Below are 19873 nucleotides of genomic sequence, written 5' to 3'. Positions count from 1 at the left end.
TTTAAGATATTTGCATCAGAGAATTGTTGTAATAAATATTAGAATAGTGAAACAGTTTTCAGCGAATGACATGACAATTTGATTTCCAGCAGGAGAACAAGGGGTACACGATCGACGACGCCGTTTATAATCTGGCTGTCGTTGCTACTGACATTGGGAACCAGGACAACGTCGTCGGCGGCGAACATGACGAACGTGTCACCATTCGCATCCACTGTGAAACCAATCACGACTACCGAAGTAGTTTATCAGCGATTCGCGATCGAGCCGATGGATCAAACGGCGGTGATTGGCAGCCGAGTGACGCTTCCTTGCCGGGTCCTTGACCAGAAGGGACCTATTCAATGGACAAAGGACGACTTCGGTCTGGGTGCAGTGAGGAACCTCACAGGATACGAGCGTTACGCCATGATCGGCAGCGACGAGGAGGGTGAGTCAGATACAATTTCTATAGAACTGTATTGCTAATACACTCTAATGGATTCTTGAAATTTATGACGTAAATTTGTGAGATAATTTTAGTTAGACAAGGTTAGAAGTAGAAGTTCAGGAGATTCGATGGACTTTAAAATTTGAAATTTTCGTAATTCATCGAATCACTATTTTCGCTAAATGAGTTTATCTGACCGACCTTGATCTTATCAGTACCTTTGTAGTTTTGAAATTTTTTTCGCCGCACCATTGCTTTTAATCTGAACGCCTCGGTCGACCTCGCGAATTCATTTTCGCGAGCTGTCTACGAAGAACGGAATAGCGTTCGTGTTTTCCGAGATTCCGTCGCGATGTCTTCGCCGTGTTTAAATTACACCGTGTCCTCGAGGAGAGACACGCTTCTCCGTAGGCATTCGCGAGATTGCTTTCCTCTTTGTGCGGTACACCTAACACGGGGAACAAGACGGAACAGTGATATTGAAAAATACTTAAATACGTCAACGAGCAGGAAGCAGCAAACAAATGGGAAAAGGAAATGGCCAAGTATTGCCTTGTAAGATCTCTTTTGCCACGGAAGCTTTATCCCTGTTTTAAAGCAAAGCTCCGTGGAATGCTACCTTCGAAATTTACCTTTCTTCGTACGAGAAAAGATAATTTAAATATCTTTCTTTGATTTCTAAGGAAATGTTGACTATGAATTTAAACGAATAGGTATAATGGTAACATTTTTCATGTCAGTCAAATCTGAGGGCATGAATTTTTAGATCTCTTATTTCAGTAGAATTTAAATTGAAGGTAATATTGTTAATGCTTGATATAAAATTACTGGCTAAAATTGAAAGGATCTTCTATGAATTCACAATGATATTCCGCATATTAAGAAATGAAATCAATCTAATATCTACAGGGTACATTAATCACTTCACTATCGATATCATCCGTTAATAGGGGACCTTAATTGGACCATCACCTGTGTGGGGCCATTACTATAATTTGATATGTATAGGCGCTAATTGCTCCAAAGTAGATAGACTACATTTCTTAAAGAGTTAGCTCACAAACACTCCACTTATTTATTAATTTAGTTAAAAAAATGTTCAACTGCCTCAAACTTATGATCGAAACTAAGAAACCATGCATTTCTTCTTGATTCACGAAACTCTAGCCAAATTGTATAGGAATGGTTTCCTCTGTCGAATTCCGAGTTATCTTGGTATTCGAACCCTTCAACCCTCGAGCAATGAATTCACCCTTGGAACTCGATCTGGAATAACGTCGACTAACAGACTAACTCGTGAATCGACTACGAATGACAAAGACGGGAGTTCGATATAATCGATCGGGACGGCAGGGTGCGTTTAGGGGTGCCGGAGTTAAAAAGAGAAACCACATGCACCCTCTATCAATCGCATTCAGTGTCAGCCTGGAATAGATATCCAGCTCGATGACCGGGAACAGACGGTGTAGAAGGGTTGAACATATTTTCAGACTAGAAATCGAATGAATCTCGATGGAGAATCGGTCGCGTTCCACCGACAGCGCCATTTCCTTCACGCTCGTTCTTCCTCTTTTTTTCTCGCAGTAGCCATCGGCGGCACGCAGCTGCGATACACGCTGGCCAGTTTACGCGGGTCGAATTCAATTTCCTGCGGCCACCTATTGATTTCCTTCTCTTTTTTCCCTCTTTTCTTCTTGCTTCGTCCGACAGAAAAATGAAGGAGAACAGAGGAAACAGGAAACAGCGACGCGACGAAATATTTTATGTCGCGACGTGAATTGGCCCGACATCGACGACGCTGCTCGTGAGAGAAACATACGTAAATATTCAAACCAATATTTTCAGACATCAAGTAAAATTGCTTATGTACATCTTTTCACTTTGAATGAAAAGTATTTTACATAGATTCTTCAGACCCTGTACAAATAGGTTGTAGGTTAGGTTACAGAAAAATAGCTCAAATGTTTACATAAAATATCCTACTTTTAAATTTGCTGTCTATCATGAATTGTTAATAATTTTAACATTGTACACTTATACGTTTTTATTGAGAACATCTAGAGAAAGTTGTATACGTAAAAAAAGTTATTTAGAAATCTGTGAGATATTCGGCTAGACAAGATTTTACCATGAGATGTCTCGAGGCAGAATAACTTTTGCTTCACAGATATTTGATAGAGCTTCACATAATCCTCCCTACCGCATCACTTGTCTCTTCCAAACAAAAAGCGGTAATTCGTCCCCGTTACGGTCCGAAAAACATTACGAATTTTCGAAATGACCTGTTAGCCACGAGAGCCACAATGAGCGGGCGCGTCGACGAAACAGTTACAAAACGAAGGCGAAAAAGGAGAAACAAAACACGAGAGGTATCCCACTGAAAATTCAAATGGCCCTCCGAGCGTTGTTTAGGACAACACGACGTTCGCGGGCTGGAAGTTGAAGGCGGGAAAAGTCGCGGAAAGCCGATAACGTGGTCGTATTAACGTGGGACGCGAGCGGACAAGTTAAATTGCCTTTCTAACGAGTTCCGAAAAATGTGTGCCTCGCTTACGTAACATTTGCTCGTCCGTGCCCGACCGTTTACCATCCTACTTGGGTTGTTCGTCGGAGGAAGGGAAAACTCGGCCAGAATTAACGACGATTCACCGGCGAAAGTTTTCTCTTTCGACGAGTTTAGAGATCGGTAAAATCGGGGAAAGGTGGGTTCCCCTGGGGAATGTTTTTCGGGAGAGTCGGATACCGCTGGAATTCGCGCACCGTTCGCCAACAAGGATGAACCGGTTGGCCATTTATTCGATTACCTGCCAATTAACCGACGCGCGTACCGCAAAGAATTCCTTTGGCAACGCGGAACAGGCAATCTAATCGATTCGCAGCCGCAGGTTATTTTCGGTGGCACGCCCCATTGCGGCCAGCAGATTTAGCAATTTCTCCGTGACCAACGCGGGCCCACCAATGTGTGTACACGCCCGTACATGTACCCTGGCGATACTAATATCATAATAACGCGGGTCTTTTGGGAGTGTTGAACAATCGCTCCAACCTTTCCATCGCCCATAATTATCTTAAGACATACGCTTCGCTCCACGCGTGTAAGTGTGAATTAATTCGATGCTCGAACCGGTGGGCTCGTTAAAAAATTGCTTCGAGTGTTACTCAATTCTTTGAGGAATAAACTTAATACACTGAGAAAATTTCATTATAAAATAATTGAGAACAGTAGACACAAAGTACATAAAAGTTCTGAACGATAAAAGCAGCCCTAGTATGCTTATTATCTTGCTTCAAAGAGTTAAGACAGCGCAGTAATTTGATGTCGTTCAAAAGGAGCTTGACCAAAAGATTCTTGTACTGTACGTAGACGTGATGTTTATTAGCCTGCAATATTCTGGACTCGTAAAGGACTAATTATTGCTGCGAGATGAATAAAGAAAGTTAAAAAATAAGACATGTAAACTGTCGATTAGGAAGGTAATTGGAAATGCACCCAAAATTTGTGATGAAAATCACAAATTTGATGATGTCTTATTAAGTATGACTGTAGTGTGCGTCGAGTAGGACAAAGTGTCAAGACACAGTCAAGTGTCAAGTGTCGATGTAGGACAAAGGGTCAAGATAAGATTTGGCTGTTGAAAAAACGTGTCAAAAAAGGTCAATCTCCAAGAATCATCCGATTAGCATAACGAAGTGCGAAGACTAAAATCAGGGAGGTTAATGAACGAACAAGTCGCAGGAGTCGACGAGGCAGCAGTTTCCGGGGTTTATCCGGTGAAAAATTTGTTCGCCATGATGAAACGTCCGCCATACGGTTTTTGGATACGCGCGTACGGGCAGCTTCCGCCGGTTCTGTCGGCTACACGGCGCTTTTGCTTCTATTTGCTCGGCGCGAGCGTTTCGCGCGTCGAGGATTAAACCGACAGCCGATTCTGCGATACATCGTGTACCAACTCGAGTATCGATATTATATGGGTGCACTCGTGCGACCTCGCACGTACTCGCGCACGATTGCGCGGAGAGAAATGCGAGCGAAAGCCGTATCCAGCACGCCATGCAGCCGAAGCGAGTACTCGTAACAATCACGCCGCCCCCCGGCCGATAAGATTCGAGCGGGCGAGAGGCAATTTGAGCCAACGGCCCCCGTCGTATATACAGGGTGTACCAACTCTATTATCCCGGCTTATATCCTCTACTTTTCGACAACGAAACTTGCGTGTGACGTCTTGCCTACGTAAAACGCCCGATACGCTTTGGACGCTGACGACGCCTGAAGTATTTCGCCCCAAATCGAGCGAACCGTACTTTCTCGATTTGACTTCTACGAGATCGCTCGGTCCCCGAGGACTCGAGGGAATTTGGTCACCGTGTGCGACTGTGTGCGCCGGTTCGTGTGTGGCGAACGAGAGCGGAGCCTGATGATTATCGCCTCGTATTAGCATAAGAATTTAAACGATCGATGTTGAATTTAAAAGCGCTTGAAATCGTGGGGCATTGAACCCGTTAAAAAAAGGAAAAGACCGAGGATCACCTCTATATACTTTGCATGTTTAATCCGATGAAATGTTTCAAGACGTTAATGCTGCAAAATCTCGGATGGAACGACCTTGAGAGAACCTTGAGATTATCTTTACGACTGTTGCATGGTTCGCATCTTTTCATACACTCGATTTGAATAACTGGGATGGTTATGCAAACTACGTTTTTGTACAATAATTTACCTTGTTAGGTAACTTAAAATGCAACCTTTCAGAATTCAGTGCATAAGAGTAATTTATTTCGTGTTACTTTTCTTTTAACGTTTACTGTTCGCTAATAGTCTAATTTTTTTGCATCTCTGGAACAAAATGCATGACAGAGATAAGTGGTATGAACGTTGCACACAATATCGCTTGATTGAATTGCAAACAAATGCGTAACAGGAACGCGAAATCATCCGATGTTTTCGTTCCAGTATTATTCATATTGACGTGTAGATGTTTGTACTCCACACGAAAGTCAATTCTTTTTGATTCCGCAATTGGAGTTTGCATTGTTTGCTCAGCAGGTGCGATGTACAGATCGATAATTTTAATAACAATTTGCTCTTATAATATCGGTAACAGTATACGTATTCCAACTCCATACGTCATCTTGGAATTCGTGTCTGGAGAATTCGTATATGGAGTTTCGTCTCAAGAAAATTATTACGAAAGAAATGGACAAATTTATTTATGAGAAAGCATGTAAAAATGTTCCCACTCTCAATGAAAGATTAAGTCAAAAATTTTAAGTTATGCGACTAAAAAATTAACTGTAGGCCAATTTGTTCGGTCGTACTAATTGACGAAGCAGAAAATCTAAATGCTTACAGCGTCGGTCCGCGCATAGCTTTCGTGTTCAGTAGCACTATGTCACTCCATTTCCATAAGATTATTACAATCTCTGCCTTTGTAGTTCGGAAAGGGACGCACGACAAACGAAACAGACACCGTTGCGTGTGTTAGTTGGCGAACTCTCGACGACAACCTTTAACTCCATCGAGGTTCATTGCTCTATGCCGATGTCCAGTTTCGGACCAGCATAGTTTCCACCGTTTAATTCCCCTTAATTCCGTCGGGATTAATTAATTTAGAAGCGTTTCGTTGCAACGTCGGAAGAATCGTCGAGTTTCGCTACTCCGAATTCCCGCTGGAAACAGCCGAGAGCCCGGAATCAACCGTAAATTGCGGCGTGTATCGTTTGTTTTCTCAAACTAACAACCTCTGAGTTCGACGCTCGCTTCCGTTTCCGGAATGCTACGGTCCCTGGGACCGTACGGTCAAAACTACGGGAAACAATCGTAAATCAATGAAAAAACGAAACCGACGACGCCGCAACTTTATGCGACGCGCACTTAAACCGACACTTGTTTACTCGCTTCTCTCAAAATTCCACTGTGTTACTTTATAGACTAGCTTTAACTCTTTGAACCGCTATGTAAACTCACATTTTTTTTGGATCTTAATGATTTTAATAAATAGACTGAATATATATATTTATTTACTACTTACAATAAAAGAAAAACTTGTCACATATGCACTGTTGCAATACATTTAACTATGAAGCCCTTTCTTGATCTACTTTGCAGATTAAAGAGTTGATAGATAAAGGAAGAAACATTTTAGACATTTACAGAAGATACGTATCATACATGAGATGTAGTAGTTGCACTCTTAGCTAGTCCTTAACAAATTTGTATTCTTAAGGATTCTCATTTGAGAATTTGTTCTCTTATCAGTCCAGAAAAAAGGCACCCCTGTTCGATCACCGATAGTCCATTCTCTCGCAAATAGTTCGACGCAGCGATTGTCTCCTTTTTCGCAGTTTCCATCAAACTCGGGAACAAATATTTTCCCCGGGTCTCGTGTTTGCGATTTACTCGGCAAACAAATCTTCCGCCTGTCGATGAGTCGGAATCGAAAAGTCGAGGAAAGATGTCCTCGGCGAAATAATCTCAATCAATGGCACTTAAATACGCAAACACCGTCTCCGTGTCCCCGGTAGCTCTTTTGCCCACGGGGTCCGTACAATAGTTCGAGTCTTCAAGTTACTCTGAATTCGCGCGGTTGTGCAGATTGGCAAACAGGTGCCGCACACGAAACGACGAAACAGAAACTTGAAGTGGAAGTTGAGCCTGTCGACACGATCCTATCGATGTATCGAGCAGAGAAAGATGGAAGAGCGGCTTTCGGCTTCATTTGGCCGGCCACAGCCGGTCTCATGTACGTGTCTCTGCTTTTAATCGACGGATTCGCACGTATCCGCCTGCAAAGTCTTTAAAACGACGCCGCCTGTAGCTGCGGCTAACTTTAAATTAGTTCCGAAACATTTGCCGCACATACACACACGTGCTTGTTGGCTAATGCGTTTCAAGAGTAGACGGAAGATCCGAGACTTCAGCTATATCGCAATATTTCAGGATTCTCGATGTACCGGATATTTCACTTTAGTCGAACATTTGAATTATTTTCATCGCTGTTACAGACAAGAATAACTACCGGAAACTTGCACAGTTCTCTAAGGTATTTAGTAACGGAACTAAGCTTCTGTCGCTTTTACGGTGAAAATAATTTAGATGTTCAACTAAGCTAGACACTCTGGAGATTCGTGATGTTGTAAATTTGAAAACTTGCAATTTTCTCTACTCGCAATTGTTCTATTATCTCACAACGTGGCTTCCCTATTTTTTAATTCCGAGCTTAATTAAAGAAGTTATTAGGTATCAGCCTTGCTTTAATAACTGAATCGATTTCGAGTTGTTTAGCTAAAAGGTTAGCCTAATCGTTTGACCGCAAGTTAGCCGATGTAGCCACTTTCTCCGAGCATCCAGGATTAAAGAGAAGATCGTTACAGGGGATGGCATGTTTGAAAAGCGTTAGCGAACGCCTAAACGAGTAAGACATTATCAGGATGATCCTCGACCGAATAACCTTATAATCCTTTAATCAGCAATTACATTAATAGCAATACTTTTGACATTTCGTACCGCTATTAATTACACGCTGGCTCCCTATCCGCCTCAATTTCGCGATCGTTCGCTTAGACTCGTTGCAGCTGGTGGAATCGACTCAGGTTTGCTCGTAAAGTGGATTCTCGGCCGTAACAGGATGCGAAACCTGTACGACCGGATTGGTGAAGATTGACGAGAAATAATCGAAAGAAGGCGACCTGGCTAGCCTCGATCTCGCGAACAAAGATCAGCCATCTGGTCCGAAAGGGAGAATCGTAATTTTCTTTAACATCGCTGTGCTCAATTTAGCGGGACCCATCGTCGAAACGTAGTAATTTCTTCTAAATAATCCTCGTTATTGCTCGTTAATATCGTGGAACGCCGTTGGCTCTCATCGTGCCTTTATATTCGTACACACCGATCCCAATAAATACATTTGATTAACACGGTTAAGAGCGAATTTGCGGTTCATGCGGCCCGCATTAATTTTCTATCCGCATATTAATTGGCCACGCGGCTCCAGGCAATCGAAGCCGTTTTTCGACCGGTCGTGGTATCAATTATCCGTGTCCTGCGAGCTTAGACGGTGGCAGAACAACGCGAACGGCAGCAGAAACGGCAGCAACGTCGTCAGCAAGTGGAAGCAGAATCGAGCAACCTGCAAGACCGGCTCCGCCCGTTCCTCCTGCTGCAACCGACTCGATTAATCGACCTTACCGGTTTTCAACGCTCCTCTCTTTCTATATCTTTCTTGCTCCTCGCCGCAGGCTCGCTCGACAGGTATCGCATCTGCGCGATGCGTCTCGTTTAAATTACGATCCTCTTTTCTCCTCTCTATGCTGCGAGAGATACGCGATCCTATGAAACAGGCTGCAGGAAAGCGGTGTCCCGACTGTGAACTATTACCACCGAGAGAAAAATGCGATCGGTAGAAGTAGACTCGATGAAAATCCTGCCGGGAGGTTGCGACCCCTTTCATGAACGTCGCGGGATGAAAACCGCCCTCATGAATGGTGAATTAGCTTTTCCCGCCTCGCGATTTTTTGCGAGTTTGCTTAAACGAATTTTGACGGTCAGGTCTAAAGCAGATGCGTTCCGTGCTGGATTCTCGGCATTGAAAAACGAGGGGTTGACGTTTCAACGTTATTAACGCTTTTGATAAAATATACATCGACGCAAAATACTGGTATACTGTTTATTTTCTTTTAATTCTTAATTTAAAAGCGGCGAAGTGCTTTTTCTCGACTGGTAGTTGAACTCGAATCAGTTTAGATCGTACTGATCAGAGTCAGTCAGCAGTTGTAACCGTTTCAATAATCGGTAGCAGCCTAGAATATTAATGCAAAACACAGTGTTCTTCGAATAAATGCACCCAATTGCGAAAAATATTCAGGAGAAACAAGTTCGAGTAAAAAGTTGAAACCTAACCTGTCGTTGCACGGAGGTGGAGTTAATGGCAACATCCTGTAGAACAGGAGGCAATTACTATGATAGAAGTCCGAGCAGTTATAATGGGCGAAATTATATCGAAAATGAAGGAGTGGAACGTAGCTCGATCGTGCAACTTGCTCCCAATATCACCCAATATTGAAACTGACGGTAAATAAGCCCTGCTCGTTGCTAATTTTGAATTCCCTCTGCGAAATGGAGGGTGTGCGGTTAAACGAGCCCAGATGCGTTTGCGTTTCACGCGTCCCACGTCAAGAGGTTCGGTCACGTCCTCATAATCACGTGCGATCGTTTGCCCTCCGAAAAAAGACCCGGTAAAAGTACAGGCAACGACGTTCCGTATCCAAAGTTTATCCCTTAGGTTGCGTACTTAATTCCGCTCAAACTCGAATCGGAGAGTATTTTAGCCGGGTCGAAGAGGAACGTCTCGTGAAATGCAACGCCCCATTTAACCGCGATGCTTTAAAGGAGAAGAATAGGTAGCGAAACTAAGTTGGAAAAGCGACGAATAAAAGTGTAGCTTTCGAGATTTCAACGGTGGCGAGAGCATCGAGGGAATTGCTCGCGACGGTAGACTGCTGGCCCGATTAATCGCGAAATCTCTGCCGGAGGGTGGGAACTAGGTGACGAAGAGGGAACCGAAAAACAAGAAATTGCGAGAACGAACAATTGGCTCCGGCAATAATGGGTCCGCGACTCCGTTGTCGCAGATTTGCCGCGATAAAGCGACGCCGGATGTCGCACCGGTTATCGTCCGTTCCATCGTTTCGCCGTTAAACTTCGCAACCGCGTTTGTCCCGCTTTTCGCGAGCCGGTATCTTTCTATTTCATCCGCTGATACATGAGTTCAACGCCTCTACCGAAATCGTCGATTCCCCATGTCACATCATCGATGGATGTGTCGCTGTTGAGCCCCGAGGACTCTCTACATTCCCACAGAAGACACCTGACAAAGTCACCAATGAAAATTTAGAAAGGATGATTCCATGCAGAACGATTAAAATTTTCCTGACAATAAAAAGTCGGAAATACTGAAGTGGCACAAGGGATGGTTAATATGGATGTATAATTTTTCGGTAATAAATTCAGGAAGATAATCGCGGCCCCGATCGGTATCGCGTAGCTGCGATTCGAGTCTAATTATCCGTTATCTCGACAACCATAAATCCGAAGACAATGTGCAATAGCTATGTGGCTGCTCGATCTTCAGAAGGCATCCGTTATTAGATAGAGCAACCCAACCGATCGTGGTGGCTGTATTCTAGCAGCGTAGCGCGCTTCCGTGCGATATCTGATTAATATCTCGCTCTCGAATGTGGCACGTGTTTGCTGGTGGCAACAATATTTGGACACCCGATAGATATCGGGATACCAGGCGGCCAGTATAATTGCCGCCAGCCGACACGTGTCATGGCCGCGATCGAACGTCGCATGGGAGCTGTTTCATGGGGTACCCATAACAACCGGGGGTAAGAACTAACCATCCGTACGGACGTTGCCACGATCAGGATGCTCGAGCAGACTGGCTGGCTTTTTCGAACTGGGACACGACGTGATGCTTTTGTAACGAGATAAACGGAACGGGGATGAGTAAGATGAATGATCTAATGGGATTTGGGTTTCCGCGATATGAGCAAGGAAATTTGTCGGTGGAATCGAGGCTGGAAGGGTTTCGGTGAGGATGATAGGGTTTATTACCCGTTTCAGGATCCTAATTGTTTTTACTCTTTCCTCTCACGTCTGTAATTCTCTTATTTTATAAATAACAGTGCTCTAAAAATTTGTTTTATGAATTAGTCTCTTTGATGTACATAAATGATTCTTATAGTAAGGTTCTGTTAGTATGGTTTAGTTAGTATGGTTATTTAAAAACAACAGTGCTCTAAAAATTGATTTTATGAATTAATATCTTTGATGTACATAAATGATTCTTATAGTATGGTTCTGTTACTATAGTTTAGTTAGTATGGTTATTTATAAATAACAGTGCTCTAAAAATTAATTTTGTGAATTAATCTATTTGATGTACATAAATGATTCTTATAATATGATTCCCTAGTATGATTTAGTTAATATGGTTATTTATAAATAACAGTGCTCTAAAAATTGATTTTATGAATTAATCTCTTTGATGTACATAAATGATTCTTATAGTATGGCTCTGTTACTATAGTTTAGTTAGTATGATTATTTATAAACAACAGTGCTCTAAAAATTTGTTTTATGAATTAGTCTCTTTGATGCACATAAATGATTCTTATAGTAAGGTTCTGTTAGTATGGTTATTTAAAAACAACAGTGCTCTAAAAATTGATTTTATGAATTAATATCTTTGATGTACATAAATGATTCTTATAGTATGGTTCTGTTACTATAGTTTAGTTAGTATGGTTATTTATAAATAACAGTGCTCTAAAAATTGATTTTATGAATTAGTCTTTTTGATGTACATAAATGATTCTTATAGTAAGGTTCTGTTAGTATGGTTTAGTTAGTATGGTTAGCACACTATGGTTCTGTTAAAAATTTCACTGATACAAGCTCTTACTATAGATGCATATTTGCTCTTCACAAAATTTGTTATATCGTTAATTAAATCTGAACTTTTCGAAATATCAATAAAGTTTTTGCAAGATAAAATTGCAATTAATTTTTGCGACAGATAATGGACGAGAGGAAAGGAAATAAATGACATACGTAGCGAGAAATACTGGTGGAATTATTTGACATAATTACTAATGGCCATTAACCTCGCCATCAAACTGAACGAAATGCAAAGTCAGGCTCGATATGTACCGATATAACAAATCGATCGCACCTTTAATCGATTGCACCTTTGGAGAGGTAATTTCTGCAATGACAATGCACATCTTTGTATCGCAAAACGGAATGTGATTTCAGCGGAAGACATTAATCCCGATGATTGAAATTTCCTTTCATTTTTTCACTACTCAATATTGCCCGCAAAAAGTTGCGAATCGATTATGAATGTTCTTTGTAAATTATGTTGCTACCCGAATTTCCATTGCTTTGTTACTTTCAGACTTTTGTTACTTTGAAACTTCAGGAAGCAATACGAGGGAATATTTTCCATTAATAATAGAAAGGAGCGAAGTAAAAATAAAACGACCACAATGGTTGCAAATTCCGTTAAATTTTTTGCCAGGGAAAACAAAGGAGAACTTTGAAGCTTTTAATATTGAGACAATGGTATAAAAATGAAATATTCTTCATGATCCATATTATAATGTATTTCAAATGGCAGTCAACGCCATTTAACATCAGCAAGTGTCAGAAACAACTTTTACAACCAGCATAAATTATGTAAAAGACAGCAGTAGATATTCGTAAACAGGTTTCGAATGAACCAATCCTTGATTTTCAAATCTGAGTGGTCTATGATGATCGGACCGACAGCGCGTTACGTGGTGCCATGTTGTCGTTGTGGAGCAATGGCCACCGTCCCACCATGTGCCCGGGCACACAGTAGCTACGCCAAACCGTGCTTTCCCGAAATTTACAGACCAGATTAATGTCACGGCTCGCTCGTCCGACGTCCACTCTCTCTCCTGCCAGCCGATTCTACGCCTAACCGATACTAATTTCGACGCCGAGTTATGGCCACACAGCGGTTTACCAGCCTATCTACCTGTACAGAGGTTTCATTGGTTGCGTGACGAGTTTTTTTACGAGCCTCGACGATCAGTTTCTTACGACCGCCATGGGTCATTTGGGTCACGACATTTTGTGACGGGAGATTTTGTCGACGACTCAGGGACGCCTTAATTGATGGAGCGGTCTGACGAGATGAAGGTTACCGATCCTGTTTCTTTCCTATCTCTAGAGACAGGTTTAGGAGCTTTTACGTCATGTTTGGGACTCGTACGCATTCGAAATTCGGGGCCATTAACACGCGACAGTATATACGGCAGTGGATGAAAGAATTTACTACTCATTTATTTTCTGTTGATCAACGTACAAATTTATATACTTTCTCATTTAGAATGGAGAAGAATTTGAGAGAGAAACATTTAAAAATTAAATGTTCTTAATGTACAAATGAAGGGAGCAACCAGCAGAATTGTATAAAAATTATTTTATATTTCATCGACATTTGCTCAGTTTTACATGTTTGAATATTCTAAACGTCTCACACGGAGATATTTCGAAGAGAAAGTTTCGAAGTAGAATCGCTGGTACATTTTTGTGTCTCGTATCGAACGTTGAAAATAATGTATCCATCAGAAGTTACACAAATGTAGGATGTATGATCGACGGTTGGAGTGTGGGTTGCGAAGGAAAGAAAGTAGAGACGGATGGTCCGTTGTCAGACACATTTCACCGTCGAGATAAGAAAGACCATATCCGACTGATTCTAATGCATACAGTTTTTGCAAAGTGTTTGCAATGTATACGTCTTCGTGAATGTTTCTTGTGCGATTGTTACGTGACAGAATACACTTGAAACAGCGTCGATAGAGTTCCGGCAAAAAATGTTAAGTAAAAGATTCGTTAAACACAAACAAGGAGTGCTTAATATTTACTTAACCTGAAGTAGTAAAATGAACGATAAAATTGAGAAACGAAATTACGACTAAATATTCTTATATTGAACTACTTAACGGCAAGGTAAATTTTTCGCTCATCGCACAATATTTTTCCAAGTCTCAACAGTATTTTCCTTCCTGCTTGCGATAATCAGCACGAAGTTATTAAGCGAGGAGTAACTTAAAACGGTTTAAAAATTAATTCAGTGCAGCGAAAGCAAAGAAAAATGTATGATAAAGGACGTGTAAAGGTAAAATGGATTGCCCATAACCGGGAGGCGTTTTCCACTGAAAATGAAGATTACAAGGGTTATATCTCTGAAACTTCTGACGCGTACTCGAGTAAAACTCAGCTGGATTAATAATTCATTAATTTTAAATTCCATTTAAAGTTCGCAAGTAACTCCTCACTTTTGCCCCTTCCAGTCGCGAAAGGGCCCAAGAAATTGCTCTCTATCGTGTCTACGAAAGTTCAAAGAAAAATCCTAATAGCATCGCGATTACGGGCGCTGGAAAATCTGCTTGAACCCCATTGCCGCTCGAAACAAGCGTTAGAGGACCACGTGTATTAACACGCAACCTGTTCGCGAATCTCTCTCTCCCTCTCGATGCATTATCAGCGTCTCGCTGATTTGTTCTTGCCATAAACGCCGACCCACGATGCGTCCAACGGCGTATGTTGTAATTATTGTTCGCTGCAGCCTCGAAGCCCTCGATGACGCCGATAACGTCGCCGATGAAACGGTTACGTAGTCCGCCAGGCTTTTAATCTGTCCGTTAAATCGGCTCCGATAGTCCGACAGAAAATTAATGAAAATTAATTTCGTGCACGTTCGTTTTTTCCTCGTAAACGCCTCGAGGAACGTCGATGAATCGATCTCGCGATACGCGTTAAGAAACGACCTGACCGTTTCGATATTTACGGCATAAACCTGCCCCTTATAGGTAAGGTCAACTGTACATTATCGAGATCCATTTGATTTACCGTAGCAATAAAGGCATTGCGTAGCCTGTGCTCCCGTTAGTACAGACGTTGTTTGCTCAGTTGCGGTACCAAACGGCCGACGATTGTGCCAGACCAGCCAGAACTACGTTCCTGATTAAAGGATTAGTGGGTTTGCGCCAAGAGATTCCCGATTACACATCCCGTGATATCGGCAATTCGCTGATACCGAAGGAACTGGGTTCCAACACTTGCAAAATACTCTTGTTTCATAACAAAGAATTCTCCACTTACCAAAATTTACTTTCAATTGTGGACATCGTGTATTTAACAATTTAGATATTCATACTTAGGGATGTTTTTTAATTTTAATATCGAGTATTCAACTATCCAGGAAAGCATTTTGAAATTTAGGTAAAGAGGGTTAACTCTTCGCTGTAGAGGCGCCTCTCAGGCACCATTTGATTTAATACAATAATTTGAAATAGGCATTTTTTATCTAAATCCATAATAGTGCTCGTGTGATGTATGAACATAGTGGACAACGCGTAGAGTTCCAACGCGTCGAATTCCAAAGCGTAGAGTTCCAACGCGTGGTAGCACAACGCGTAGAATTCCAACGCCGTAGAGTTCCATCACACATAGTTCCAAAGCGTAGAATTCCAACGCGTGGTAACACAATGCGTCGAATTCCAACATGTAGAGTTCCAGCGCGTGGTAACGCAACTCGTCGAATTCCAACGCGTAGAATTCCAACGCGTGGGAACACAACGCATCGAATTCCAAAGCGTAGAGTTCCAATGTGTCGAATTCCAACGCGTAGAATTCCATCACACATAGTTCCAACGCGTGGGAACACAACGCATTGCATTCCAAAGCGTAGAGTTCCAACGCGTGGTAGGACAACGCGTCAAATTCCGACACGTAGATTTCCAGCGCGTGGTAACGCAACGCGTAGAATTCCAACGCGTGGGAACACAACGCATCGAATTCCAAAGCGTAGAGTTCCAACGCGTCGAATTCCAACGCGTAGAATTCCATCACACATAGTTCCAACGCGTGGGAACACAACGCATTGAATTCCAAAGCGTAGAGTTCCAACGCGTGGTAGGACAACGCGTCAAATTCCGACACGTAGATTTCCAGCGCGTGGTAACGCAACGCGTAGAATTCCAACGCGTGGGAACACAACGCATCGAATTCCAAAGCGTAGAGTTCCAACGCGTCGAATTCCAACGCGTAGAATTCCATCACACATAGTTCCAACGCGTGGGAACACAACGCATTGAATTCCAAAGCGTAGAGTTCCAATGCGTGGTAGGACAACGCGTCAAATTCCAACACGTAGATTTCCAGCGCGTGGTAACGCAACGCGTCGAATTCCAACGCGAAGAATTGCAACGCGTGGGAACACAACGCATCGAATTCCAAAGCGTAGAATTCCAACGCGTCGAATTCCAACGCGTAGAGTTCCATCGCACATAGTTCCAAAGCGTAGAATTCCAACGTGTGGGAACACAACGCATTGAATTCCAAAGCGTAGAGTTCCAACGCGTGGTAACACAACACGTCGAATTCTAACACGTAGAGTTCCAATACAATAATTTGAAATAAACATTATTTAATTAATTTTATAATAGTGCTCGTGTACAAACATAAAATACACAATAGTGGAAATTATTAGTAGAGAAATAATAACCTCAAAAGAACTCGTTTAACATTTTAATTAATATTTTAAAGTTGCTGTTTGCGAACAATAAAATTATCTTCGAGTGCAAAGGGTTAACAATGCACTTTGAAAATGTAGAAACTAACTTTTGGATTTGTGAAAATCCTAAATCGATAATAGTTCACCAAAGTAATCTGCCCGACCATCGCTTCATCCCCTAAGAAGCGAAACGCACGAACGATGAACAGATAGCATCATCAAATTGTGCAACGTCCAGTGGTTAGAACATCGATACCGTTTAATGGATATCGGTTCGATCAGTTCGCAAGGCGATATCGCGATACAGTCGCAGGAGGGAATATTAGCATTTCATAACCGCTAATTGTCGATGAAGATAGCCGCGAAGAAACGAGGCACTTAAACGCAGCGTTAAGTAAACGGTGGATGTTGTTGTAACGTTTAAGAGCAATAGAAGGTTCCACGATCGTTTCAGAACTAACGAGCCTCAGGTATTCGTCGTATCGTTCACGGTGTACGTTTGAAATCGTCCCTCGGAGCGATTTACGAAAGTATCCGTCGTTTCGTTTTATTTTTTCCCCGTAACTCGATTCTCTTTGTCCGATTCTCTTAATGGAACGCTCGTCCGTCGAGTTGTAATTATGTAGTCGGGCAAAAAAAGTCAAAATGCGTGGGAAGAACGAGAAAAAAAAGAACGGGTGCAAAAGGGGGCGGAAAAAGGGGCGGGGGTGGTAAAAACGGGCGTGCGGTGGCCACAATGCGACAGAATGCGGTTTCTCTCAACGTGGCGAGATTCGAAACGATAATGCCATATAATTCCCGGTGTACGCGAATGTAACGGGAAATTGTGATCCAATTAACCGAAATAATAATGGCGGTAATAGCCTCGCTGATTGACATACCGCCGCGGTTAAATCTGGATTATTAGTATTCGTACGTATAAAACGAGTACGTGCGGAACGGGTAATCCGTATGTATTCGACGGAGAAAATAGCCACTCAGCGCTACGCAACCCGGCCATTTTCCTCGTTTATTCAAATTTTTCGTTTTCCGATTATTGCCCGACGCCACCAAAATCTGGCCGGAAGCTCGGCCTGATTTCGAATTCGAAATTTTCCGGATATTGCGCCACGAACGCGGCTATGATGTGTTCGTTTCCGTTTGCTGATAAACACTATCGACGTTTTTGCATTCGCACGCTTCTTCACTCGCGTAACTTACAATTTTTCTACAGATTGCGTGGACACTTATCTGGAATCTTAAGTCTACTAAACTCCTGAGATATCAAGCTTAGCTATTTGTAAGCCATCTCACATGAAAACGGTCGAATCTACGGAAACTACACATAGAACCTTTTTGGTAGAGAATTTCCTAAGCAATAAATTTTGTAATAACCGTTTTTGCCGTAGAACTGATACATCACGAGATATGCACGAATACGTACTTCTACCTTTGACCGATTTATCATTTGCAAAAGTTTTATCGGATTTTTTATTTATCTCGCAAATATCTCACAAAAATTGATACCTCGGTAGAGAATTTCCTATGCTATAAATTCTATAATAACTATTTTTGTCATAGAATTGACGAGATATAAAATTTTCTGTCACTTTTGACATGTAAATTTGCCATCGACTAGAACTTTCAACAGAAACGGTTTCCTGCTTAAAACGACAAAAATCAACTTCGAAATTAACCACAGGTCATATTTTTGGTACGTGAAACGTTCATTTCAAAAGTTTTCCAATTACTGTCGTACTAGTCACTCGCTTTAAATGATTTCCAAATGAAACGTATGTTTCTTGTGAAGTGATATGACTTATTCGCCATTTGATATATTCCGACTGGCTTTTCTGTAGTCACTTAGACGTGTTAGTTTAGCTAACTTCCTTGAAGCCACGATATGTACACCTCGAATAGATCATAATTATAATGCAATTACGTCGGGGTTCCTGCGCGCCAGAAGAATCGTTGATCTACCGTTCCTATTTAAAGCCGTTGATAAATCGGGCGCCGACTGGGAATTTGATTAACCACGCTGCTCCATCTTCTTCAATCTATGATTTAATCTTTTGCTTATTTTTATTCCGGTTAATCGTTAACAATTTCACTCCTGTATGATATTTTTAATCGGTACTTTTAATGACGATGTAAAAATATTATAACTGATGTCACTAATGAACGTACGAAAATGTGAAAAAAATTTTATAAGAACGTTACGAGGACGTTAACCTTACAAAGATGATCTAAATTTTGTTAATATCATTTGCATGATTTAAATGCAAAACTATTTACTGAATTACAGATTAAATGTACAGAATGAAATAAGAAGTTTAATTATATGAAACGAGGTTATTCTTGAAAAAGCTTTTAGAGGTACTTCTATCCGAAGTAGCCTCAGTAATGCGATATAGCGAAATGGTTTAAGAGCAGCTCTTGTCGGACAATGAACGCCATCTGTAAAGTAGAGAATAAGCTATGAAATGGCGTTGACAGCAAGACGAGTGAACTATTAAGACACATAGGCGAAACTCAAACAGATCCACCAACGATCTATGCCTTCAAGCCTGACAAAGCGTAATTAATCATAGTTGTAGGTAGTGGAGTGCTCGTTACCTGTACCGTGTAATTAAAATTAATTATGGCCGTTTGTAATATCACCGACTGAGCTGGGACTAACTAATTGTTAGTGATGCATTGTTTCGTCGCATCCAGTTAGTCCTTGCAGCTCTTCCCTGCTGTTTTCCGCTGTAAAGAGTTGTGCACTCCTTTTATCTCGCCCACGCTTTGTTCGGAAGCTCGGAGGAAAATTTCCAAAACGGCTTCTTGGAAAGTCAGATTTCTCAGAAGATTCGGTTGATCCACGTTTATTTGCTAATTTAGAAATTTAACCTTTCATTTGGGGGTTATGCAAAGTTTAGTTTAGGAAATTTAGAAATTCCCATCTTGCAAATTAAGGGTGTAAAAAATCTAATATTCAGCAACTTGGAAATTTGAACCTTCGCGAATTTGAAATTAAAAAATTTACCAAAATGAAAATGAAGGAAACTCGCGAATTAACTAAATTTAGAAATGCAGTGTTCCGGAAGATGCACCTGAAAGCACTTTCTTTGCGTCGAAAATTGCTACTCCTGCGTCCCCGATTCCTTTCGGTGTCTGAAAACTTCAATTCTCCACACGAAGTTCCGAGACGATTCGTGTGACGACAAATGCAGAAAATACCGTCGCAATCTGGTTATTTCATAAACTTCAAAGCACGGCCTCGCGTGACGCAAACTGCGGCGACGAATTCGACGTTTCTCGTCAGGCTCGTGGTCGTCACAGTTCGCAGGAAATTAACGCTCGTGGA

At 41.7% G+C, this 19873-nt stretch overlaps 1 protein-coding gene across 4 annotated transcripts in view; it reads left to right on the top strand.

Moving 5' to 3' along the window:
* LOC100881270 (irregular chiasm C-roughest protein) overlaps positions 1-19873 on the top strand; it is a 177894-nt gene that overhangs the window by 118660 nt on the left and 39361 nt on the right. For 3 of the 4 annotated variants that reach the window (XM_003702238.3, XM_012282850.2, XM_076538091.1), the window contains exon 2: positions 90-430. In XM_003702238.3, coding sequence (XP_003702286.3) covers positions 90-430 — 341 coding nt within the window. The remainder of the gene's footprint in view (positions 1-89; positions 431-19873) is intronic. The other variant, XM_012282851.2, reaches the window with a different exon arrangement.

The sequence above is a fragment of the Megachile rotundata genome, chromosome 12 (genome assembly GCF_050947335.1).
Source record: "Megachile rotundata isolate GNS110a chromosome 12, iyMegRotu1, whole genome shotgun sequence".
Classification (NCBI taxonomy): domain Eukaryota; kingdom Metazoa; phylum Arthropoda; class Insecta; order Hymenoptera; family Megachilidae; genus Megachile; species Megachile rotundata.
This window is presented reverse-complemented; position numbering and strand designations above follow the sequence as displayed.